The sequence below is a fragment of the Carassius gibelio genome, chromosome B8 (assembly GCF_023724105.1).
Source record: "Carassius gibelio isolate Cgi1373 ecotype wild population from Czech Republic chromosome B8, carGib1.2-hapl.c, whole genome shotgun sequence".
Taxonomy (NCBI): Eukaryota; Metazoa; Chordata; class Actinopteri; order Cypriniformes; family Cyprinidae; genus Carassius; species Carassius gibelio.
In genome coordinates this window covers 1,205,826-1,232,754 of record NC_068403.1, presented here as the reverse complement: position 1 = coordinate 1,232,754, position 26,929 = coordinate 1,205,826, and the positions used below count along the sequence as shown (strand labels likewise).

Here is a 26,929-nt window from a genome sequence, read left to right as displayed (position 1 = left end):
CGTGTGCTTTCTGCAGATCATGAATCTGTCATGAGTCTGATAAAATAGTGCATGTTTCGCGCTGTCATTATTAGCACAGAGCAGCATTTCTGAGGCCGCTTCGATAATTAACAGCTCGTCAGACGCCGTGCAAATGATCCGTAACTGCAGCATGATCGAGTCCTGCACTGGCATTGATACGGATCAGAAATCAGGCATGTGGGATTTTCCACAGGACAAAACCTTCAGGCCACATCAGATGAAATACAGAGTGGCACAAATGCATGGTAAGCCTGATCTCTAAGCACTGAACTGATTTCTGAGCGTCTCTGTGTCTCATTATCAGCATCACGAACAGCTCTCAGGTCAGCTGCTGTGAGAGCATTACTTCATGTGTACTCTGGACTGCATCTTTCAGAGCTGAGGGATTATCACTGACTCTTATCAACACTTCAAACACTGACGCAGATAACACTTCAACCATAAAGCACCTTTCACACTCCTTATCTCTTAAAACCTGTCTGATGTCAACTGTAAAACAATATTTGATTACAGATAATCTCTATTTTATTAATGGTTTTAGTTGATGATAATAACCCTTCTTAGGATGCCATGCGACGTACAAACCACCTCGATGACCTTTGACCCTTACCCAGTGATTCTACACAGTGACATACTTTATTTACTATCTGCTAGTGTGGTGCTATTATTAGACACAAAAGATTGTAATCCTGCTGTTTTCGAATCATTAGGGATTTATTCAATTTTAGGAGAAAATATAAAAATATTATTTTATTGTCTTTCATGTAATAATTTATTTAGAGATACACTATAATAACTGAACTATTAACTATACTGATAAAACAGTATTATTTAGAATGTTTTTATTTTAATTGTAATTTTGTTTCTGTTTTGGTCGGTCCTTTTTATTTATTTTTTAAATGTGTGTGCGTGTCCATATATATATATATATATATATATATATATATATATATATATATATATATATATATATATAAATATTATTATTTTGGTTATTTTAGTACTTTTTGCTGACTAAGCATTAAGCTGAAATAAAATAGGTATAAAATTTTAGTATGTTATTTCAGTTAACATTTTACTTTTTTGTCAGATTTATTAGTTTTTCTTTTTAAAATGTTTTAAAACAGTTTTATTAATTTAATATTATTAGTTAAACTCAAAAATAAGATAAGCTGCCTTGGCAAGTAGCTGAAATAAAACAAGTTTATATCTTATTTTATTTCAGATCATGTTTATTTCAAGTAATCCAAATGTTTTAATGGTTTTAAAATCAAGCAGTCAGTGATTCATGCTCTAGATGATTTGCATAGAGGCGGAGCTTCGTCTGTCCCGCTCGTCTCATTGGTGGATTCTGTTGAGCTGCAGGATGTTTCTGTTCTTCAGCCAATCATGGTTGAATGGTTGCTGCCGCTCTTCATCTTCATCATCATCATCATCGTAACATAAACACATTACAGCACGCTGAGTCTCCTCAGATTATGAGCTGCAGTATCAGAGACGCTATAAACCACTGCTCTTTGATCTCGCCCGAGTCCGCTCATACCTTTATGATAACACATTTTATTAATATTTTAAATGTGTTTTTGTTTTTTACTTTTTCAATTGTAGGTACTTCAGTACAAATATATTACATGTTGCCTTAGTAAATACCTGAATTGTTTTTCCCAGTTAACATTTATTTCATTTGTTTTAGAATAATAACCAAGCTTAGGACACAATGTGGCCGTTCATGACCTTTGACCTATAACTCTACATAAGGAATATTTAGCATCTGTTAGTGTTGTGAACAGATGAAATTCTTTGTGTTTAATCATGAATGTATCATACAAATATCTTCTGGTTTGTTGAGCTGGATTTACTGTTGAGGGTCAGAGGGTCTCTGGGAACTTGGTTGCCCCCTACAGGACAGCTGGAACACACACACACACACACACACACACACACACACACACACACGGGAGATACTTAAGAGTTCATAAACACGGTGAGAGAGGTGTCAGTATCATCAGATAAAGACGGTCAATCAGAGGTTTTATATTCTCACCTGATGAACAGATTCGTCTGTGTTAATTAACACTAATCAGACTGTAATTAAGCAGAGAAACAGAAGGTCACTGGAGGCTGAAGCTGCTCGTCTTCTCTCGTCAGATCCACACACACATCACACTGTTGACCGAGGCTGAAGAACATGCTAAAATGCATTAATCAGACACGATGAGCTGATGTTGTTCTTAATGAAACACGATGTCGTTTAAACAGGACAGCCGTGTGGAATTATGGGTAGGGGTCAAAGGTCACGAGTCAGGGTGGTTTGCTCTGAGCGTAGACGCAGTCGCTTCAATCCTCCGCAGCGTTTCGGAGAGGAATGGAGATGTGTATCTAGTGTTTCCTTATTTTTGAGCAGGAAAGCACAGGCTTGTTGACTTCCTCTCCCTCCCTTCCTTCCTTCTCTGCGAAGGTACTCATCTGAAAAATGAGAACAAAGTGATTGTTCCTGTTCTCTTTCTTAAGTCACTTCAAATGCTGTTTGTGCGGCTGGAGCTCATTGTGAGGAGAGCAGAGCAGGAGACAGGTAAGACACACACACACACACACACACACACACACACCGATGCGCTTTACAGGTGCAGGTGTTCAGTTACGGATCAATATGGATTCTTTAATAATCAAATGCTCACATGCTGAAAATTGACTTCAAAATATCCCTGTATTTAAAAAATAACATCCATAACAATTCAAATATTTGTATTTTTCAGATGATATAGTTTCAGTATATATGTATAAAATATACTTATATTTTATATTTCCCGAATTGAATCAATTTTCAGTGTATATGGACTACACGCTGCAAAAATTATTTTCTTCTTCAGGATTTTTGTTGGGTTTTCTGAAATTAAGACATAATTATTTGAGATGAAATTTAGCAGAAGATAACATCTGGAAAAAGGATCAAAATGAACCTAACTTGTGCTTTCAACATAATAAACTCAAATCAAAATAAACTCTGTTTTCTCTTTGAATTCAGGTGATTTGTCTGAGCCCTTTGACAGATATTTGATTTGTTTTAAGCATAAACTCTCTTCATTTTGCTTCATTTTTCAGAAAATATATTGTGCTTCTTAAGATATTTCCACCAAATATTCTTTGATTTGATATTAAACTGCATTTATTTGTTATGCAAATATGTTTTAATATGCAAATTGCATGTGTGTAATATGCAAAGGAAAGCACTTTGTATTTAGTGCATGTAGTGTTTGAGTCTGAGGATAGTTTCTGTCAGTGTTTGTGTCATTCATCTGTTGAAAGCAGAAGTGTTTGGTGTAGTTGTTCTTGAGCCGGTCTGTTTGATTGTAATCCGCTCGAATGACAGCACCAGATACAGGCTTGTAATGAAAAAGAGAAGTTCCAGTCCAAACGCAGTGAAAGTGAAACACAGAGGAACAGCAGAGAGGAAGAGAGGAGCTGTCTGACTGATTTGGTTAACACTATTCCAACAAACACTGACAAATCAGCTGTTTTCTGGAGCAGCGTGAATCAGTCTTTGTGACAGGAACACAACAGGATTTCTAGTTCTAGTTCACAGCAAAGCCAGTGAAGATCTTTCAGCAGAAAAACATTCTTAAATGCATTTACTTAGGAAGCAAAATGACAAAAAAATGCATCAGTTTATGCTTAAAACATGAAAATATTTGCCAGTGGAGTCAAGGAATGAAAATAAAATTCAAAGATAAAACAAGATTATTTTTGGACCGCCTTTTGCTGATTTTTTCTTGTTTTAAGCACATTTTGATTCATTTTTTACTTGATTTAAGAATGTTTTGAGATTTGTGCAAGAAAGTGACACAGAAACACTGAGTAAGAGAATTATTGGTTTGCAGTGTATGGTGTTTGCGACACTAATATCAGGGTTCGATTCCCAGGGAATGCATGAACTGATCAAACTTGAATGCGATGCAAATCACTTTGGATGAGAGCCTCTACCAAATGCATGAATGCAATAAATGGGATTTGTAGTATTAATTTACAACAAAGTCAGTCAGAATGCCTTCATGTAGCTGCAAATTACATGAAGGCTCATAAATATAATCTTGATTTGAATTCATTATATCTATTATTTCATTTATTCTTGTTTTAAGCATAAACTCGCTTAATTTTGATGCATTTTTCAGACTGAGGTCATATTGCTTCTTAAGTAAATGCATCTTGATTTAAGGATGTTTAGATATTAGTACTAGAAAACAAGACAAAAACACTGGAGTAAGAACATCATTTTTTTGCAGTGGCGCTTGCGTCGCCAAGGTCTAGGGTTTGATGGGACGCATGAACCGATCCAACATGAATGCAATGCACATGACTTTACATAAAAGCATCTGCCAAATGCATGAAAGCAGTAACCCATCGACGTGTTTCCGCAGGATGATTCTCACACTCGAGATCTGAGCGTGTAGAAACCTCCAGCATGGATCCGACCGAGAGCGAACGCAAGCGTCCAGAGGACTTCTCGAGCAGAAGCGTCGATCTTTCTCTTCTCCCCTTCTACCCCGTCGTCCCTCAGCCGCACCGATTCATCCCAGACATGATCGACCTGAACCGACTGCGTCTCCATCGCGTGATCCAGGTGAAGCAGGAGACGGTGAAGCCTCTTCCGCTGTGGCCTCCATCGCCTCCGTTACTCCTGCGCTCTCCTGCTCCATACTTCCCCTCCTTCCATCCCAGTCTGGTCCCGTTCCCGTTCCTCCAATTCTCTTCGAACCCCTTCTACACCACCGAAGCCACACGGTTTCGCCGCAGGAGCCAAGAAGCCGGCAAACCGGAGAAGCTGAACGTGCACGTGGACGACAGCTACTACGTGGATGTGGGCGGCGATCAGAAGCGCTGGAAGTGCCGCCTGTGCGAGAAATCCTACACCTCCAAATACAACCTGATCACACACATCCTGGGCCACAGCGGCATCAAGCCGCACGAATGCAACCTCTGCGGGAAACTCTTCAAGCAGCTGAGCCACCTGCACACACACATGCTGACGCACAAGGGCACGCGGCCGCACAAGTGCCAGGTGTGTAGACATATAACAAAGTAACTAATTACGTTACTTCGTTACTTTTTATGGAAAGTAATGCATTATGTTACTTCTATGTTGATGTATCTTTGCCCAACCTTGTCTACAGGTGTGCCACAAAGCCTTCACGCAGACCAGCCACCTGAAGAGACACATGATGCAGCACAGCGAGGTCAAGCCCTACAGCTGCGGGGTCTGTGGGCGGGGCTTCGCGTATCCCAGCGAGCTGCGCGCGCACGAGCTCAAGCACGAGCGCGGTCAGGAGAACGTGTGCGTGGAGTGCGGGCTCGACTTCGCGACGCTGGCGCAGCTCAAGCGTCACCTGACAGCGCACCGCGGCCCCGTGCAGTACGACTGCGGCGAATGCGGCAAGAGCTTCCAGTATCCCAGCCAGCTGCAGAACCACATGATGAAGCACAAGGACATCCGGCCGTTCATCTGCAGCGAGTGCGGGATGGAGTTCGTCCAGTCACACCATCTCAAGCAGCACGCGCTCACGCACAAGGTACGAGCAGGTGACGCACGCGGCATGGGGAGAAACGGAAGTTCAGTTTCAGGCCTTTAATAGATAAAGAAAAAAAAAATACAAGAAAAATGTCAAAACACAACAAAATTACTAAAACTTAAATTAACTTAAATTATAATGAGAATGGACATTTTTTAAATTAAAACTATACTGTAATTTTTAAAGATAATTACAGTAGAAAATACCACTTTAGTCTTTAATATTTAAAAAGAACAAAAACTAATAAAAATGGCCAAAACACAACAAAATTACTAAAACTTTAACTAAATTTATAATGAGAATGGACAATGTAAAAATTAAAACTACACTGTAATTTTTTTAAGATTATAACAGTAGAAAATACAACTTTAGTCTTTAGTATAAAAATAAATAAATAAAAAACTACAAAATTAAATTAAAATACAACATTATTAAATAAACACAAAAAAATTACTAAAACCTGAACTAAAAATATAATGAGAATGGACAATTTAAAAATAAAAACTACTGTTAAATGTTTAAAGATTAGTAGAGTACAAAATACAACTTTTGTCCTGTAGTATAAACAAAACAACAACAACAACTAACAAAATGGCAAAAGTACAACAAAATTACTAAAACTTTAACTAAAATTATAATGAGAATGAAAAACGTAAAAATATAAACTACGATACAAAATATTTTTGATCGTAATTACTGTATTACAACTTCAGTCTATAATATTCAAAAAGTACAAAAACTAATAAAAATTGCAAAAACACTACAAAATTACTTAAACTAGAACTAAAATTATCATTAGAATGGAAAAGGTAAAAATAAAGACTATACTATAATTTTTTATAGTTTATTACAGTAGAAAATACAACTTTAGTCTTTAATATTTAAAAAGAACAAAAACTAATAAAAATGGCCAAAACATAACAAAATTACCAAAATTTTAATTAAAATCATAATTAGAATGGAAAATCGAAAAATAAAAAATACACTCTAAAATACTTTTATTTGAAGATTACTGCAGTACATTTTACAACAAAATACAATTTCAGACTTTAATTTTTAAAAAGGACAAAAAATTAAAATTAAAATGGCCAAAGCACAACAAAATTACTGAAACTGTAACTAAAATAGAAATGAAAATGGAAAACATAAAAATACAAATATCACACACTAAAAATTTTCTGAATATTATTACACTGCGAAAAACGACTTTAGTCTTGAATATTTTAAGAAAAAAAGAAAAATGGCAAAAACACAACAAAATTACTAAACCTTTAATTAACTTAAATCATAATGAGAATTTAAAATGTAAAAATAAAAACTGCATTGTAATTTTTAAAGATTATTACAGTAGAAAACAACTTTAGTCTTTAGTAAAAAAAATTAATACAATGGCAAAAAAAACACAAAAAAATACTAAATTACTTAACTAAAATTATGAGAATGGAAATTTGAAAAATTAAAAAACTACACTGTAATTTTTGAAGATAATTACTGTAGAAAATACAATTTCTTCAATATTAAAAATAACAAAAACTAATAAAAATGGAAAAAGCACAACAAAGTTACTGAAACTGTAACTTAAATAGAAATGAGAACACATAAAAATAAAAATTACATACACAAAAAAAACAATTTCAAAAGATTATTACATTGCAAAACACAACTTCAGTCTTGAATATTTAAAAGAAAAAAAGGAAAAATAGTAAAGAAATTACACTGTAAAAATATTTTTTTAAAGATTACTGCAGTACATTTTACAAGAAAATAAAATTCTGACTTAGAATGAAATAGAATGAAAACTAATAAAAATGGGTGAAAATAAATTATGAAAACTTTAACAAATATTAAAATAAAAATATAAACAACACTGTAAAGTTTTTTTTGAAGATTATGGTGGTTCATTTTACAAGAAAATACAATTTCAGTCTTTTTCAAAAGAACAAAATCTAATGAAAATAGATTCAAAGGGAATCAGGGTATCTTGGGGATCCTTTTTTCAATGCAGTTCACATAAAAAACATCAAAATTGTACTTTTCTAAATATATTTTTAAAATGTAACTACTGTAACTACACTGCAAAAAGTAATATTCATCAGTTTTTTGTGTCTCATTTTCCAGTAAAAATAGCTAATCACGCATACATCAACATGCATTTATTTAAAAAGCAAAATTAATTAAAATATTGTGTTTTCAAAAATCAAATATTTATTTTTTGTTTTAATCATAAACTCAATTGATTTGGATTTTTTTAAACAAAACGACTTATGTCATGTTGCTTCTCAAGTAAAAAAAAAAGTCTGATAAACTTGGCATTGTATATTGCAACTGTCTATGAATGGTATTTTCAAAGATAAAAGCATCCGCTAAATGCATAAATGTAAATGTATCTTGATTTAATTATGTTTATATATTTGGACTGGATAACAAGAAAACAATTACTGAGGATGTGAAGAAGTTTTCGACTCATAAACAGCAGTGAAAAAAACAAAACAATGTAAAGAAACATCAATGCAATGGTAAATGGAGACTTAGTTTGAAAAGGAAGAAGAAAACACTTCCATTTCTCCTGTTGCTAATGACAAAGGTCAGGCATCAATCAAATTAATATTCGAAGTCACATGGTGCAGTAGATGTCTAGTCAAAATAGACTAATGATACATGAACAGATTGAGACAACCTCATCCTGAAATAATCATCAACAAATTATTTTTTTATTATTATTATTTTTTTCTTGTATGATAAGAATGTGTCATTAATTGATAAAATATGGAAGCAAAACTAATTAAGAAGCACACATTTACGGTATATAAACCTAACAGAGAGTTCAGTCCTTGATTCTGATTGGCTGAGCCGTGTTCAAAGCTGTTCTAAATGACTCTACAATGTAACAAACACTTTTGTTTACGTTTGTGTGTTGCTCGGCAACCACTTTGTAGCAACCACAACTGTTTCTGAGGAGCTACATTGTTTGGTGGAAGAATACTGTTGTTATTAATATCATCATTACACATTATCTGCTCTGTTTTATTTTGTGAAATCTTACTACGTGTATGGAATAACTGGTTTATAACAACATTAAGCCCCGTGAAGCCGTGATTTACAGTGAATTTATAACAGCGCCCCTCAGCAGTGATAAATTCACTGTAAACCACGGCTTCATGGGACTTATTGCTTTATAACCTCATATTCCTGTAGCTCAAACACCCTAATCATGCCGCTCGCAACACCAAGGTCATGGGTTCGATTCCCAGGAATGCATCAAATGTAAATTTTAGATGAAATCTACGTTGCGTCTGCTAGACGCATGGGGTTCCTCATGGCCTGCTCCTCCTCATCTTTCAGGGAGTGAAGGAGCACAAGTGTCGCATCTGTGGCCGTGAGTTCACGCTGCTGGCGAACATGAAGCGACACGTTCTGATTCACACCAACATCCGAGCGCATCAGTGCCAGCTGTGCTACAAGAGCTTCGTCCAGAAGCAGACGCTCAAGGCGCACATGATCGTCCACTCCGACATCAAGCCCTACAAGTGCAAGGTGCGTTAAAGATGATTTTTTTATTTACAATTGTCGTCCGATTCCCACAGATGCATGTTCTTGTTTTGAGCACAAACTAGCTCTATTTTGTTCGATTTCTCAGAAAACAAGACTTCAGATTTAATTTGGCTCATCCAGTAAATGTCTCTTGATTTAAGGATGTGTGAATGTTCGTACTAGAAACCAAGACACAAATACTGAGAAAGACATTCTTCTTTTTTCTTTGAATTGCTTGCAACATTTAATGCCATGTCTTTAAAAGTCAAGACTTTCTCCTCTGATTTAAGGCCTAAATTGATCTGCAGAAACCCTGTTAATGGAGTAACTGAACCAGCGTTGGGTTTTATAATGCAAAGCTGCTTCTATAAGTGGATTAGACACCAAGAGCTCCTAAAGAACCACACAAGCAACTCCTGGTGTGAATGAAGCTGATTGTGATTGTGAATGTAAAGCGTGATGAGGATGCACATGCGTGTGATGACTAGATGTGTTTTTGGCAGCTGAGTGTCTCCTCGTCTATAGGAAGGATATCGCTGCACAAACTGAGCGTGTAACAATGGCTCTCTCGTCCCCCGAGAACAAACCCCACAAATAGATTTCATCTCGCTTTCTCTTGTGCTCAGGAGCACTTCCTGTTTTCTCACGGTCCGTTCGGACAGTTTACAGTCCCTCTATCCTCCTGAAGGAAAGGAAAGGACCACCCTAATTAAAAGAATAAAATAAAAGAGCAGAGAGGAACTCCTTCATATTCCTGAAACTCACCAGTCATGATTCAGTCTCTCTTTCCTCTTTCAAATGCTTTCAGAGAAATGCCATGAGATAAAGATTTCTTACAACGACAACCAGTCACTGCATTACCCTCAGAGAAATATGACATTACATGTAAAGATCATGTTCATGAAGATATTTAGTAAATCTCCTAGCGTAAATATATCAAAACTTCATTTTTGATTAGTAATATGCATTGCTAAGAACTTGATTTGAACAACTTTAAAGAAGATTTACTCAATATTTAGATTTATCAAATATTGTTTTTCGAACAAACCACACATCACTGGAGAGATGATTTATTCAGATGATGCATAAATCTCAATTTCCCAAAATTGATCTTTATGACTGGTTTGGTCTCAGAAATCTAAGTTTGCATCCCAAAATTCAGTTTTTGTTTTTTTGTCCTGTCTCAGAATTAAAAAAATAAAATAAAATAAAAAATAAAATAAAAAATAACAATAAGGTAATTGCAACTTTTTATCTTTCCTAATGGAATTTTTTTTTAATTATTTGTTTATTATTTTCTTTTTAAAAAAAATTTCAGTTTTGAATTTATATCTCACAATCCTGAGTTTTGTAATAATTGTGATAAAAAATAATTATAATAAAAAAATATATATATATATATATATATATATATAAACTCAGAAAAGTGAGAAAAAAATCAGCATTCTGACAAAGTTGCAAATACCTTTTTTTATTGTTTTATTTTATGACAAGCTTCGGTTACACTTTATTTTAAGGTGTCCCTCTTACAGTGCAATTATACATTTAATTACTGAGTAATATTAATGAACTGCATGCATGTACTTTACGGTTGTGGTTTGGTTCAGGGTTACTTGCATGTAAACATGAATAGTTATTATAATAGTAACTCGGACACCTTCCAGTAAAGTGTTTGACAGAGCTTTGCTAGAAAGATCTCTGAAGAGTTCCTCTCTTTACAGCTGTGTGGGAAGGAGTTTAACCGAATGCATAATCTGATGGGACACATGCACTTGCATTCTGACAGCAAACCCTTCAAGTGTCTTTACTGCGCCAGCAAGTTCACCCTGAAGGGGAACCTGACGCGCCACATGAAGGTCAAACACGGCATCATGGACCGAGGCCTGGACGCTGGCGGTGAGAACATCTTCTCTTACTCTGTGTGTGAGCTACTGATGATGCTTGTGCCGCAGGGACAGATCTGTGGCTCTTCTCAAGCTGATGTTGGTCTTGTGTGATGCTCTCAGTCTTCAGGAGACGAGGACGGCTGTGTCTCTCCGCTCCTCTGCGAGTCCTGTCCCGCATCGGTCAGGAACAGCCCTTCGATCTGTCGCAGAAGTCTCAGTCTGACGGCGCGAGCTCGGGCCGAGAAGAAGACGAGGACAGTCTGTACCGAATGAGCCAGGACAGTCCTGACCTCTACAGGACCCCAGAAGAAGAAGAAGAAGAAGAAGAAACCAGACGACAGCGATAGAGAGGAGCACTTCTGAGGGACCACCAGACACAGACTCACAGACAAATGTCAAAAGTGTACACAAATCTACAAACACTGCCAAAAAATGAAAAACAGAAAAGATCTAAATGTTCTTGAATTGAGGAGTTTTTAAGCCATGAAACATGTGCCAAAGTTAAGAGAGTTTATGCTTAAAACTAGACAAAATATCTCCCATTGGAGTCAGAAAAATTAACTTAATTATAATAAAGGAAACAAGTTTATTTTGATTGCCCCAATGGAAAATATCATTCTTGCTTTGAGTTAAATTTTGAACAGTAAAAATTAAAAGTGCATTGAAAAAAAAAAAAAAAAAAAAAAAAAACTAAAAAGTGTTTGTGTCTTGTTTTCTAGTATAAATACCTAAAAGTCTTGAATTACGATTGTTGCATGATTTAAGATATTAAGTCTTGTTTTCTAAAAAAAAATAATAATAATCTAAATGTTGTTAGCTTTTACTTAAACCAAGCAAAAATAATTTAATTTAAAGGCTAAACAATATTATTTTTCTTGCCCTTTTGGCAGATATTTTTGCTTGTTTTAAGTAAAAACGAACAAAATTTATATATATATATTCTTTAACAGAAAACAAGACACAAACACTAAGTAAGAGAATGATTTTTTTGCATTGTAAATGCATTTTGATTTATGAATATTTACTGGAAAACAAAACAAAACATCATTTTATTTTTTGCAGTGAAAGTATCTTGATTTTCAGACGACGTGTAGCAAGTTTAGTTTACTTTGGTAATATCTCATAATGTTTAATGAAATTAATATAATTGAGAGAAGGAAACTGATATATTTCTGACCATTCTTGCTAATTGCCTTCAGTGGAGGTGTTCTTGCTCTAAAATGTTCTGACTTTGATCAATTAATGACGAATGGTTTGACGCAGAACTGACTGATTTATGATTTTTGATAGTTTCATGATTTTATTTGCATCTGAATCAACTGCAGTGTGAATGCTGATCAATATTTAATATAATAAATTCATTTTAAGATTACACTTTTGACTTTTAAATGCAACGACAACAGCACAGAATCACAGAAGGGGAAACATAGATTAGAAAGCGATCATCATGAAGATCTTAGTGTTGAAACAATAATAAAAATAAATGTTCACAGCAAAAAATAAATAAATAAATTATGTATATATAATATAGTTTCTTGGATATATATATATATTTTTTTTTAGTTTACTGCAAAAAAAAACCCATTTTTTTATTATTATTATTTAGTTACTTATTTCGTTTTTTTTTTTTTTTTTTTTTTTTTTTTTACTTCTCTTGCCAGTATAAATATCAAACTAATCTTCAATAAAGATAAATTTAATTGAGAAGCAAAACGGCTCAACAAGTCTCATTTTTGGAAGAAATTATCAAAATTTTATTTGTTTTTGCTTAAAAACAGAAAGAAAGAAAGAAAAAAAATTCCAGTGCAATAAAACAATTTTCTCTAAATGAAAATATTTTTTTTTTCTCGATTTATTGACAGGTATGTTTCTTTTTTTAATTCTTAATTTAATTCATTCTTTTAGAAAATAAGAAATCAAGTTACTATATATTTATTTTTTATTTATTTTTTGCATTGTTTATACCTAAAAATATGAGAAAAACTAACTTCAAAATTCTAAGGGAATATAATAAAAATATATATTTTTTTCTTTCCCGATTGGCAGATTTTTTTTATCATAAACTCAATTAATTCAAATACATCTTTCAGAAAACAAAATGTAATATCTTTAGTCATTCTGAGTTTAATTTGAACCTGGAGCTTAAAGACCAGTAAATACTGTTACAGTAAAATATCAGAGCAGCCAGCCAAGCAAAATATATTCTTGAGTAAACTTAACGGTAGTCTATTTTTACTCTACAACCTTTTGGACAGGTTTTCTTCCTTAAAAAGAGGAACACACTTCCTCAGCAGAGAAACGGAAGTGTTGGAGAATAAGCCGAGTCCAAAGCCTTTAACGCACTTCTCATTGTGGATGCCTATTGTTTCCAAGAAAAAGAACAAAAACTAATCGGATTTTTACAACAATAACAAAAAATGTGGTTGCACACTTTCAGTTCACAAATAGAAAAGGAGAAAAGCATCCAGCACATATACACACATAATTATAGTTTTTGAGCATCTCTGAAAGACATCCAATGCATTTTTTTTCTGATAGTAGAAATAAATTAAATTCAATAATGATTTCTGAAGATCATGTGACAGTGAAGACTGGAGTTATGATGCTGAAAATTCAGTTGTGCATCACAGAAATAAACTACATTTTAAAAGATACACACACAGAGAACATCTGTTTTAAATAGTAATAATATATCACTATTTTTACTGTATTTTAATTAAATAAAAGCAGTCTTTTGAGTAGAAGAGACCGTTTTCAAATCCCTGTGTGAGAATATTTAGCTCTCAGGCCTTTTTTAGGCACCACACCTTCTGGGGATTTGTCCTGATGAAACTCTGAGAGCAAAGAGGAAGTGCTCAGATCCTCTTCCTGTCTTCCGATCACCTCAATGTTTCATTTGAAGCCTATGAAAACACACAGAATCAGGTACTGTGAACCGTCGCTGCTGAACTGAAAGTCCTGGATGAATCAGGACAAAGGGGCTTCTGTAAACACAGAGAAAAATAACACACAAAAAACAGATTTTCTGTTCACTTCTACTTCTGTGTGACCAGAGCCTGCGGTTAATGACCCCATCCTTGAGAACAGACTCACGCAGGCTTTAAAAGAACATTTTCCAAGCAAAAAAAAATCATAATAAATTGGAAAATATTTGCAAAAAAATATTTGTAAATATATTCACATAAAAATTTTTATCTCCATTTTTTAAAACTATTTTTTGTATTATTTTTCCTTATTTTATAAGCATTAAAAAATATTTTACCCTCTATATATTTCAATCGGAGAAAATGCATTCACTTCAGGATTATAATGGTTAAATAAAAAAACATACTTTTAAAAAATAAAATAAAATAAACAAGCCTAGATAAAGTCATGTTTGATGCTCGAAATAAAATACAAAAACTTAAACTTATTTTATTTTAGCTTGTTTCCAATGCAGCCTTTTTTTAATTTTCCAACTAAAACTTAAATATAAATTAATAATAACTGTTAATTAAAAATCTACCTACTAAAAATTATAAAAGCACACAACTAAAAGGCTAAAACTTCAACTAAAGTTAACACTAAAGCAGAAAATATAAAAATTTTGAAATTATAACTCAAAGGATACTCTAATGTGTTGTCTCTAAAATACATTAAAAATAAATAGTTGAAACTAAATATATTTTCAATTTCAAGATTTTTATTTATTTATTTATTTACTTTGCTATTTACAGCATGTATTTAAAATATATTTAGGTCATATTTTGGGTTTCTTCAGTCATCTGACATCTTTCAGGTCTCTAAAAAACAGTTTTAGATGAATGACTGCAGTGAAGGGAAAGAGTTTTAATACAAAGAGCTCAGTTCATGTAAACTGTGAGTGTTTTTGGTTTCTGTCGATTGTAAAAGCAGTCGGTTCCTCTGAGGATGTTTAGAAAGTGTATTTTGTTATGTATGTGTGTTTCTGAGGTGTATTTTTAAATCGTTTTCAAATCCGCGGAGATTATGAGATTAGAGCGCCCTCTATCGGACACACCTACCATCGCACCACGTGACACCAGAGGCGTGTATAAATAATATTATTATTATAATTGCACTTATATAGTATTCAAACGCATTCCTTGGTTTTCAATTCATTTGTTGAATTATTGAAAATAATTAAAATAATTTTAACCGTTCAACGTGCTAGCTTCAGAGTAGACTAAACCATTAGTGATGCGCAGGGTTGGTTGATTAAATACCAATGTGCTATAAAATACAAGGTGTATACCTTTGATATAGCTAACAAATTCTGTCTATCCACCTATAAGTGTTAGTAATAATAAATTATTTCTAAATGTTATACATCCAAGCGATTCAAATCGCGGGGGTTGTGCGAACCTCCCTCTTCTCGCCGAATGGTTCAGTCTAAAGATGGCGGCTTCCATCCTGCAGCGTTGTCTGTCTCCTGTAAAATCATTTACTAAATGCGTCAGTTACACATCGATCGGTGAGTGTCAACATTTATTGATCATAGTTACGCAGTCACACTAAATTCAGATCAGGATGAATATATAAGCCTACGGGTGTGGTTTGTGTTGGAGCCGTGTGAGGAGGTGAATGAAGGTGAATCGCGAGACGCGTCCGTTTGAAGTTACCCGCGTTTTTCACTCAAATTAGTAGTTTTTTTAAATAAATATTATATTAATTATATAAATACGTTATCTGACTGTTCAAGTGATTATACTGAATCGTTGTAAGTGACCGATTTAATAAATCGCGTAAGTTGCTTTGGATAAACGCATATGCTAAATTAAAAAAAGATTAATTAACAGTTAATGAATGTTGTGTGTCAGTCAGGAGATGTCTGCTGTCCTCGGCGTACACAGACTCTACTGTCTGGGATCAGAGACCGAGAGACGTACAGGACCTGGGTGAGACACCTGCTCGTCTGTCTTCATTTCTCATTCTGTCTGGGTTTATTATAAAGCCTGTGCTCTGCAGGTCAACTGGCCTCTCTGATGGACAGAACATACGCGAGGAAACTTCCGGTCAGCTCTCTGCTCATCGCCAGGGTGAGACATCATCTAACATTACATTATACACACAAACATTACATTATAAACACAAAACACGTGTGTGTCCCTGCAGCACAGAAGCAGTCATGAGTATCACAGGTGTATTTGTAGCAATAGACAGCAATACATTGTATGAGTCAAAATTATACATTTCTATTTTATGACAAAAATCATTAGGATATTAAGTAAAGATCGTGTTCTTTAAGTAAATTTCCTACCATAAATATATCAAAAGTAGTAATGTGCATTGCTAAGAATTTCATTTGAACAATTTTAAAGATGATTTTCTCAATATTTAGATTTTTCTGTTGCTCTTTCAGATTCTAGTTTTTCAAATATTGTCCTCCTAACAAACCAGACATCAGTGTAGAGATGATTTAATGCGTGCATTTTGTTTAGTTCATAGATAACTTATCATCAAAAGAGGAAGTGGATCAAGCACAGTATTATCTTTATAAGTAAGTATCACTACAGGACTTTTTAATAAGGTTATTGACTGAGTTATATAGTGCATCTGTGGGGTTTGTTGATGTGTTGGTCTCCGCAGGTTTCGTCACAGTCCAAACTGCTGGTATCTTCGGGACTGGACCATCCACAGCTGGATACGACACTGTCTTAAATACGGTGCCAGAGATAAAGCCCTATACTCGCTGAAGAACAAGGTCTGGACGATGATGGATTATGCTTTCTCACTTCCGCTCACCCTGCATTTATTTGATTAAAAATATAGTAAAAATAGTGAAATATTATTGTAATGTAAATCATCTGTTTTCTGTGTGAATCTGTGTTAAAGTGTAATTTATTTCTGTGATGCTCCGCTGTATTTTCAGCATCATTCCTCCAGTCTTCAGTGTCACATGATCTTCAGAAATCAGAATAATATGATGATATGATGATTATTATCAGTGTTGAAATCGGTTCATATTTTCAGCAACAACATTAAAACCCTTTATTTGCCCGTAGGTTCAGTTTGGCATGTTTCCTGATGACTTCACCTTCAATCTTCTGATGGACTCCTTTATAAAAGATGAGGACTTTAAAGGTTTGTGATGCTGTGGTTGATTAGACATCTGCTCAAGACAAACACAGTGATGAGGAGTCTCTGATGTGTTCAATCCAGGAGCTTGTTCGGTGGTGGAGGAAGTGATGCTTCAGGAGTCGTTTGAGCGAGTCTCCACACAGATTCTGTCCCTTTATGCCCTCAGTAGATATCTGGCGACCAAGCCTGAGCTCAGTGTGAGTAGATCAGTGTGTGGAGGTGCTGCTGGATCCAGACGGGGTTGTATTCGTGAAGTGTTTGTGCTGTGTATGTTTAGTGGCAGGAGGAGAGGAGCATGGGAGCGTCTCTGATGTTGGCTGGACTGAAGCTGGAGAACTCCGTCGGATTCAGCGCTCGGCTTCTGGGATTGGCTCTTATTGGTGTGTATGCCTCAGTGATGGGAGAAACTAAGCTTTATTAAACTTTGAATCAACGGAGTTGATTCCTTTGCTAAATGATTCACTGATTCAAATGTGTTTTATTGCCACGTTGAACATTTTCTTTATTATGAGATTTACGTCATAATATTTCGAGGACAAAGTCAAAATGTTTCGAGAATAAAGTCGAAATGTTTTGAATTTTCACAAAGAAAATATTCTCTTAATATTACGACTTTATTCTCTTAATATTACGACTTTATTCTCGTAATATTTCGACTTAATTCTCGAAACATTTCGACTTAATTCTCTTAATATTATGACTTTATTCTCTTAATATTTCGATTTCATTCTCGTAATATATCAACTTTATTCTCAAAACATTTCGACTTTATTCTCAAAACATTTTGACGTAATTCTCGTAATATTACGACTTAATTCTCGAAACATTACGACTTTATTCTCGTAATTTTTTTACTATATTATCTTAATATTATGACTTTATTCTCGAAACATTTCAACTTAATTCTTGTAATTTTTCGACTTTATTCTCTTAATATTACGACTTTATTCTCTTAATATTACGACTTTATTCTCGTAATATTTCGACTTAATTCTCGTAATATTTCGACTTTGTTCTCGTAATATTTCGACTTAATTCTCTTAATATTATGACTTTATTCTCTTAATATTATGACTTTATTCTCGAAACATTTCAACTTAATTCTCGTAATATTTCGACTTTGTTCTCGTAATATTTCGACTTTGTTCTCGTAATATTACGACTTTAATTCTCGAAACATTTCGACTTAATTCTCTTAATATTGCGACTTTATTCTCTTAATATTACGACTTTATTCTCTTAATATTTCGACTTTATTCTCTTAATATTTCGACTTTATTCTCTTAATATTTCGACTTTATTCTCTTAATATTACGACTTTATTCTCTTAATATTAGGACTTTATTCTCTTAATATTTCGACTTTATTCTCTTAATATTTCGACTTAATTCTCATAATATTATGACTTGATTCTCGTTATATTTCGATTTCATTCTCGTAATATATTAACTTTATTCTCAAAACATTTCGACTTTATTCTCAAAACATTTTGACGTAATTCTAGTAATATTACGACTTAATTTTTGAAACATTACGACTTAATTCTCTTAATATTATGACTTTATTCTCTTAATATTACGACTTTATTCTCGTAATATTTCGACTTAATTCTCGTAATATTTCGACTTTGTTCTCGTAATATTTCGACTTTGTTCTCGTAATATTACGACTTTAATTCTCGAAACATTTCGACTTAATTCTCTTAATATTATGACTATTCTCTTAATATTACGACTTTATTCTCTTAATATTACGACTTGATTCTCGTAATATTTCGACTTAATTCTCGAAACATTTCGACTTAATTCTCTTAATATTATGTCTTTATTCTCTTAATATTACGACTTTATTCTCTTAATATTACGACTTTATTCTCTTAATATTTCAACTTTATTCTCTTAATATTTCGACTTAATTCTCGAAACATTTCGACTTAATTCTCTTAATATTATGACTTTATTCTCTTAATATTACGACTTTATTCTCTTAATATTACGACTTTATTCTCGTAATATTTCGACTTTATTCTCGTAATATTTCGACTTAATTCTCGAAACATTTCGACTTAATTCTCTTAATATTATGACTTTATTTTCTTAATATTTCGATTTCATTCTCGTAATATATCAACTTTATTCTCAAAACATTTCGACTTTATTCTCAAAACATTTTGACGTAATTCTCGTAATATTACGACTTAATTCTCGAAACATTACGACTTTATTCTCGTAATTTTTTTACTATATTATCTTAATATTATGACTTTATTCTCGAAACATTTCAACTTAATTCTTGTAATTTTTCGACTTTATTCTCTTAATATTACGACTTTATTCTCTTAATATTGCGACTTTATTCTCGTAATATTTTGACTTAATTCTCGTAATATTTCGACTTAATTCTCGAAACATTTCGACTTAATTCTCTTAATATTATGACTTTATTCTCTTAATATTACGACTTTATTCTCTTAATATTTCGACTTTATTCTCTTAATATTATGACTTTATTCTCTTAATATTTCGACTTTATTCTCTTAATATTTCGACTTTATTCTCTTAATATTTCGACTTTATTCTCTTAATATTTCGACTTAATTCTCGAAACATTTCGACTTAATTCTCTTAATATTATGACTTTATTCTCTTAATATTACGACTTTATTCTCTTAATATTTTGACTTAATTCTCATTATATTTCGACTTTATTCTCGTAATATTTCGACTTTGTTCTCGTAATATTACGACTTAATTCTCTTAATATTATGACTTTATTTTCGTAATATTACGACTTAATTCTCGTAATATTTTGACTTTGTTCTCGTAATATTACGACTTAATTCTCGTAATATTATGACTTAATTCTCGTAATATTTTGACTTTGTTCTCGTAATATTACGACTTAATTATCGTAATATTTCAAATTCATTCTCGAAACATTTCGACTTTATTCTCGAAACATTTCGACTTTATTCTCGAAACATTTCGACTTTATTCTCGTAATATTATGACTTTAATCTTGTAATTAAAAAAATACAAAATTTTTTTACTTGTCACTAAAACGGCGTCGTAATTCTCAGGAGGAGCCGGGTGAAAAAACCCCTCTCCAATATTTTGAAGTTGGACTGCAATACCTAGTTCAGCCTCTGTGTCTTCAGTGTAGACTACAGGAGAACTGAGCAGCACAGAGCGCCCTCTCGTGGCTGGAGACAGTAATGTCTACTCTTGGTTCATGTCAAATTAATTTTGATAAATAAGTCGCAGGACCAGCCAAACTATGAAAAAAAGTGCGACTTATAGTCCGGAAAATACGGTACTCACGCTAGTATTGTGAGATTATTGTCACATCCAGTTTATTCGTACAGCATCATCTTTTAGTTTCAGTCTTTCAGAAAAACCCATGACGAATTGTGCCTTATTTGTAAACTAATCTGTGGTAAAATGAAGTGAACAAAGGACCAAGTTCTTAGTGATGTGTGCTGAAATTTCTTCAAGCTGTATCTTCGACAGACTGACTTCAATATAAGCTTATAGTACAATGACTTCTTATATGTCAGAAGATCAAGGGAATTGTGGCCTCTCAGTTCATGACCCCTTTAATAAAATGTTAATATTCGGAATCAGTTTAAAGAAAAAAAAATATTTTTCAATTGTTGTTATTTTAATTTAGTTACTTTTTTAATGTTTTTTATTTTATTTCAAGTAACAAAAAAAAAAAAGTTGTTTTTATGTTCAGTTTTAGTTTTAGTTAACTATAAAAACACTTCTGATTGGAACCCAAAGCCAGTCTATTTGCACCCGTCCTCTTTGCTCCAGATTTGTTAACTATCTGTTCAGGAAACTCATGCACTATTTTGCAAATATGTCGTTTTGCACGTCCTCCGATTCTAGAGTTCTCTGTCTGAACGTCTCCTCTCCCGATCGTGTCTCCAGGTAAAGTCGAGCTGTCCCGAGGGATTCACGCCGTGTTTCACGAGATGCCCCTGATCTGGACCTCTGGTTATCTTGGGCGAGCCCTCGCCGTCATGAACACTGTGTGTGACTTCAGAGACGTCAAGTTATCGGAGGAAGTTGTGAGTGTTTACAGAGATAACTAATTGACCATAATGAGGTACCGATTTATCTCATCTGAGGGAAAAGTTTAAAGAGAAACAACATGAATAATGTTTTTGAAGTAAATCTTTGAGATCACTGCACTGAAGTCATAAAACGACTGAGATACTGAAGGAAAATGTTTCAAATAATAATTTGCAGAGAAAAAAAAAAAAAAGTTTGTTTCTTCAGATCAGGTTTGGAGAAATGTAGCACTGCATCAGTGTCTCATCAATGGATGCTCTGCAGTGAATGGGTGCCGTCAGAATGCTAAATGAACAAGTGTAATGCGGTGTGATTGAGTTGTTGATCTCTGTGTCTTGCAGCTGGATCACGTGGAGAAGATCCTGAGGGATCTCTCAGTGAACGCTGATGGACCGAACGTCTCTGACACGTCGCTGGAGGAAGAAGATGAGCTGGAGACACAGAAACTACTAGAGTACATCAGCCGCTTCAACGTTAGTGCTTCTCACTTTACATGCACTAAACATTCATGCATTCATATAAACCCCTTTTAGACTTGATCACAGAGTGGGGAATTGGTAATACATGTAAACAGATGAATTAAAAAAGCTGTATCACAGGTATATTTGTAGCATATACTATAGATACAGATCCAGCTCTAGATGCTATGTGTTGATGTGTGAGCTGGTGTTTTGTTAGGAGCTGAAAGAGCGACTGGTGTCCCAGGACAGGATCGACTCGAGGAGCCTGGGGTCTCTGGTGTCGTCTCTGACACAGCAGACGCTGGCGCTCTGTGAAGACGCAGATATAGCTGAGTATCAGCAGACGGTGAGCGTCTGGGAGGCAGAGCGCCAGCAGCTCATTCAGAGAGAAAGAGAGACGAGAGAGAAGAACCAGAAGAGCAGACTGTGACACACAGCATTGTTTGTCGTGTTTATTGTCTTTGGTTGGGTCGATTGAGAGAGGGGTTGTGTGTTAATGTTATTTGGATTCCTTTTCAACGCTCTGTAAATCTGAACAGTATAAATAAACATTGAAAATACTCTTATATTTAGTCTCGGTCCTTTCATACTGTATGCAGTGGAATAACAGGATTTACACAGTTTGGGTTTTCTGAAAGAGGTCTCTTCTGCTCGCCAAATCTGCTTTGATATGATTAAAAAACAGTTTAAAAATTATGAAATATTATTCTAATGTAAATCATCAGTTTTCTGTGTGAATCTGTGTTAAAGTGTAATTTATTTCTGTGATGCTCCGCTGTATTTACAGCATCATTCCTCCAGTCTTCAGTGTCACATGATCTTCAGAAATCATGAGAATAATTTCAGATTATCAAAGATTGGAGTAAGAAAGGCTTTCATTCGTCAAGGATGCATTAAATTAATCAAAAGTGACAGTAGAGACGTGTTACAAAATGTTTCCATTTCACATAAATGCTGTTCTTTTAAACTTTATGTGAATCCTGAAAAATAAAATACATCAGTTTCCACAGAAATATTGTGCAGCACAACTGTGTTCAACATTGATAATAATCAGAAATGTTTCTTGAGCAGTAAATCATCATATTCTCATGATTTCTGAAGATCATGTGACACTGAAGACTGGAGGAATGATGCTGAAAATACAGCGGAGCATCACAGAAATACATTACACTTTAACACAGATTCACACAGAAAACAGATGATTTACATTAGAATAATATTTCAAATTTTTACTGTATTTTTAATGAAATAAATGGTGAGCAGAAGAGACTTCTCTAATAAATGCAATCTTTTCACCAGCACTTGTACTTTTTCCTTATTTGTCACACCGGTCAGTTTCTCCATCATCATCATCATCTCGTCTCTGTGTGTGTGTGTGTGTGTGTGTGTGTGTTTCATCTCATGAATTACTCAACACTGTTACTGATCCGCTTCCAGCTCAAACAGACGGCACATCTGCCATCATTACGCTTCGACATCTTAAACGTTTCTTCAGTTCATCAGCGTTTCCTTTCCTCTGAACACACTCCCGACTGCGCTCACACAATCCCACAATCCCCGGCACAAAACACATTCTGTGAGTGTCGCTGCTTATCAGGAGACTCTTATCAGGAGGAATTATGTGACCGTTTGGAATTCTTGAATTTTTGCCCTGCTGAAATTGGTGTGATTTCAGTCTGTTCTTTTCCTGTAAATCAGCATCTCTGGAATAGTGTGTGTGTTTATGGTCTGTTAAATGAAACTCCAATCTCCTCCGATCTTCCTCTATTCAAACTCTTCTGCATTCATTCTGGCTGCTGTTCAACCTGGAAACACACAAACATTCCTCCATAAACACATTGTGTTTCACGTTTCCCAAACCTTTCTACATCCAATCTGAACCGGAGTACTTGATGGTGTTCAGGAGCCTTGTTTATGCATGCAAAGTTTAGAAAAATAAAAATAAGTCACCAAGGCTGCATTTATGTGTTCAAAAACACAGTAAAAATTATGATATATTTTTATAATGTAAATCATCTGTTTTCTGTGTGAATCTGTGTTAAAGTGTAATTTATTTCTGTGATGCTCCGCTGTATTTTCAGCATCATTCCTCCAGTCTTCAGTGTCACATGATGACACTGTGATAAACAAACATTCAAAAGTTTGGGTCGAGTACTTTTAAAAAAAAATGCATTAATGCAATGCACTAAATTGATAAAAAGTAACAGTTAAGACATTCATAATGTTACAAAAGCTTTCTATTTCAAACAAATTAAGCTTTGATCAAAGTTATAAATAACATATATAAATATATATATATACACATACAAAAAAGCTATTTTAAATTATAATATTTCATATTTTTACTGTTCAAACATGAAGAAGAGACTTCAAAAGCATGTAAAACTTGCAGTTATTACAAACTTATTGATACAATATAAGCAAATATTAATAACGGATCACATATCAGTCATCAGCCGATAAAATAAGTGATGTTTTTTATTTCATGTGCATTGCTATAATTAAATAAGTCTTACGTGTCAGCATTATATTGAATCATCCTTATTGTTCATTAATCTTCATGCATGTTTTGTGGCTATGCCTGAACAGATTTTCAGGATTGTTCTTGATTTAAACTGAGAATGATTTTGGGAACGGGGATGTGGATCATCAATCATGTTTAATCCGAGGTTATTTTTTCCACCAAACCTGATTAGTGTAATTGGTGACATGTCAGATTTAATATCTGTGTTAGTGGTTTCATGTGTCATTTCATCATAAATGTCCCGTCTGTAAGTGACAGCCACTAAACCAATCAGATGTATTCTGGGCCTTTTTATGCAGTAATCGTCTCATGATGCAGCACAGGACTGAATGTTAATTGAATTGTGTTTCTGCCAATCAAACGCTGTTTATGTGAAACCAATCTGAGGTTTATTCTAATCATATTTTCATCCTTTTCCAGGACTTTTAATAAGATGCATTGCTAACCCAACCCGACGTTAGACCGTGTCTTTTCAAATCTCCATTACTTGTGGTTTTTGTTCTTTGAATTGGATAAATGGCAGTGTTTGGTTGTCCTGAGATATTGAGCCTCTGCCAATCTAAACAGTTTACTTCTGATCCAGACAACACTGAGATGCTTTTGTTTAAGAGTCTTCACTGTTATCATGAGCAGATCCTGTCCTCCGCAGAGAGAAAGATCATTTATGAATCATAGATGGATGTAGAGTATGACCTCACATCACACTTTTAACATTAACAACCATAGAAGAAATCCCCAGAAACCAGAACTGTCTTATTATATCACATTGTTTTTGTTAATATTTTAATTTTATTGTTTTTGTTTTATTTATTTTGCTACAGCTTTAGTTATTTTGTTTGTTTAGTAAGTTTATTTTATTTGAAGTGACAAAAAGTTGGTATTGTTTATATATTATTATGGATGTTTTGGATTAGTTTTAATATAGTTTAACATTTTCTGTTTTCATTTTAATTTTTATAGATTTTTTTATTTGTTTATTTTTTCAGTTTTAGTTTTAGTCATTTTAAAGTTTTTATTTTTATTTATTTCTGTTTATTTTATTTTACACATAAGACAATTATTGTTTTTATTAATATTTTGAATTATATTTATTGAATTAGGGTTAGGGTTAGAGTTAATGAATTATAATATTTGAATTATATATATATATATATATATATATATATATATATATATATATATATATATATATATATGAAATTGAAATATATTGAAATTTTATTTCAAGTAACAACATTTTAATATTATTTAGTTAACATTTTCTGTTTTAATTTTAATTGTAATAATTTTGTTCTGTATTTTTGTCATTTTTTGTACGTTTATTTTTTATTTATTAGTTTAACATATTCTGTTTTCATTTTAATTATAATATTTTTTTATATAAAATTTGTATATGTTTATTTTTTTCAGTTTTAGTTTTATTAATTTTAAATTTAATAAAATTAGAAATGTTGCCTTGGCAACTAGATTAAATAATATAAGTTTAAGGTTTTATTTTTATTTATTTCTGTTTATTTTATTTTACACATCAGACACTATTATTGTTTTTATTAATATTTTGAATTATTGTTTTTATATAATATTTTTATTTCAAGTAACATTATTTTAATATTATTTACTTAACATTTTCTGTTTTAATTTTAATTGTAATAATTTTGTTGTTTATTTTTGTATGTTTATTTTTTTATTAATTTTTATTTTAGTTTTAGTCATTTTAAAGTTAATAAAATTGAGAAATGTTGCCTTGGAAACTAGATTAAATAAAATAAGTTTTAGGGATTATTTTTTATTTCTGTTTATTTTATTTCAAGCATCATTGAGATACTATTATTGTTTTTAATTATAATTTGAATCAGTTTTTAAATGTTTTATGTTCATGTTATTTTTAGTTGTTTGAGTAATTTTTGTTGTGTTTTGTGATTTTTTTAGTTTTTTTAATGTTTGTTTATATTTTTATCTCAGTTTTAGTTATTTTGTTTGTTTAGTAAGTTTGTTTTATTTCAAGTAACAAAATGTTAGTATTATTTAGATACTGTTATAGTTTTATGGATGTTTTGAATTAGTTTTATGTAGTTTAACATTTTCTGTTTTAATCTGAATTATAATAATTTTGTTGTGTAGTTTTGGAATTTTTATTGTTTTTTTTTTTTTTAATGTCTATTTTTATTTCAATTTTAGTTTTAGTCATTTTGAAGTTAATAAAAATTAGAAATGATGAAATAAAATAAGTTTAAGGTTTTATTTGAATTTATTTTATTTCAAGTAACAATTTTTTTTTTTTACCAACTTTTACCATTTATCTCTTATGCACAGAATATAATGCAGCATCTGTTAAAAATATCTCAAAATAAATGTGAAGCTACAGAAGCTTGGAAAGAAAGAGTGATTTTGGGCTGGTTCCCTGGAGAACAGACGAGTCTCTGCTTGTTCCTCCTAAAAGGTAGATGTTGTTTAGAAATAGAAACAAGAGCCAAAACCTCCTCCTGCAGTCGAGATTGGCTTATGATCACACATTCATAAACTTACCACAGTTATAGAGCTACTTTATTAATTTGAATATTATCTTTGAGGTTACACAAGTATAAACTTGTACAGTAAGCATCTGTCTGTGTAAAGCAGTTTGGAAAAGTGATATCTGATAAACATGCATTTGTTATACATACATGATTTACGTGTGCTTTACTTAATATCCTAATGATTTTTGTCATAAAAGAGAAATGTATAATTGTGACTCATATTGTTGTGTATATGTCTGTGCTCCTGATGACTGCTTCTGTGCTGCAGGACA

The 26,929-nt window shown here is 33.0% G+C and overlaps 2 protein-coding genes across 4 annotated transcripts; both read left to right on the top strand.

The window, feature by feature from the left end:
• The first annotated feature begins 2,445 nt into the window (after positions 1-2,445).
• znf366 (zinc finger protein 366) lies at positions 2,446-11,776 on the top strand. Of its 2 annotated transcripts, none has more exons than XM_052564370.1 (6): positions 2,446-2,593; positions 4,437-5,077; positions 5,190-5,585; positions 8,928-9,119; positions 10,838-11,012; positions 11,123-11,776. In XM_052564370.1, exons 2-6 carry the CDS (start codon positions 4,481-4,483, stop codon positions 11,347-11,349), a joined length of 1,587 nt encoding a protein of 528 aa, XP_052420330.1. In that variant the 5' UTR covers positions 2,446-2,593; positions 4,437-4,480; the 3' UTR covers positions 11,350-11,776. The 2 variants fall into 2 exon arrangements, with proteins under 2 accessions (XP_052420330.1, XP_052420331.1); XM_052564371.1 differs by having other exon boundaries at positions 2,448-2,593; positions 10,903-11,012.
• A 3,544-nt stretch (positions 11,777-15,320) lies between these two features.
• Positions 15,321-22,183, top strand: mrps27 (mitochondrial ribosomal protein S27). Of its 2 annotated transcripts, none has more exons than XM_052562535.1 (11): positions 15,321-15,473; positions 15,820-15,897; positions 15,968-16,038; positions 16,441-16,499; positions 16,589-16,703; positions 17,005-17,083; positions 17,162-17,277; positions 17,358-17,460; positions 21,013-21,152; positions 21,498-21,629; positions 21,835-22,183. In XM_052562535.1, the coding sequence occupies exons 1-11, from the start codon at positions 15,398-15,400 to the stop codon at positions 22,045-22,047; spliced, it is 1,182 nt and encodes a 393-aa protein (XP_052418495.1). In that variant the 5' UTR covers positions 15,321-15,397; the 3' UTR covers positions 22,048-22,183. The 2 variants fall into 2 exon arrangements, with proteins under 2 accessions (XP_052418495.1, XP_052418496.1); XM_052562536.1 differs by lacking the exon at positions 15,321-15,473 and adding an exon at positions 15,567-15,589.
• The last annotated feature ends 4,746 nt before the right edge of the window (positions 22,184-26,929 follow it).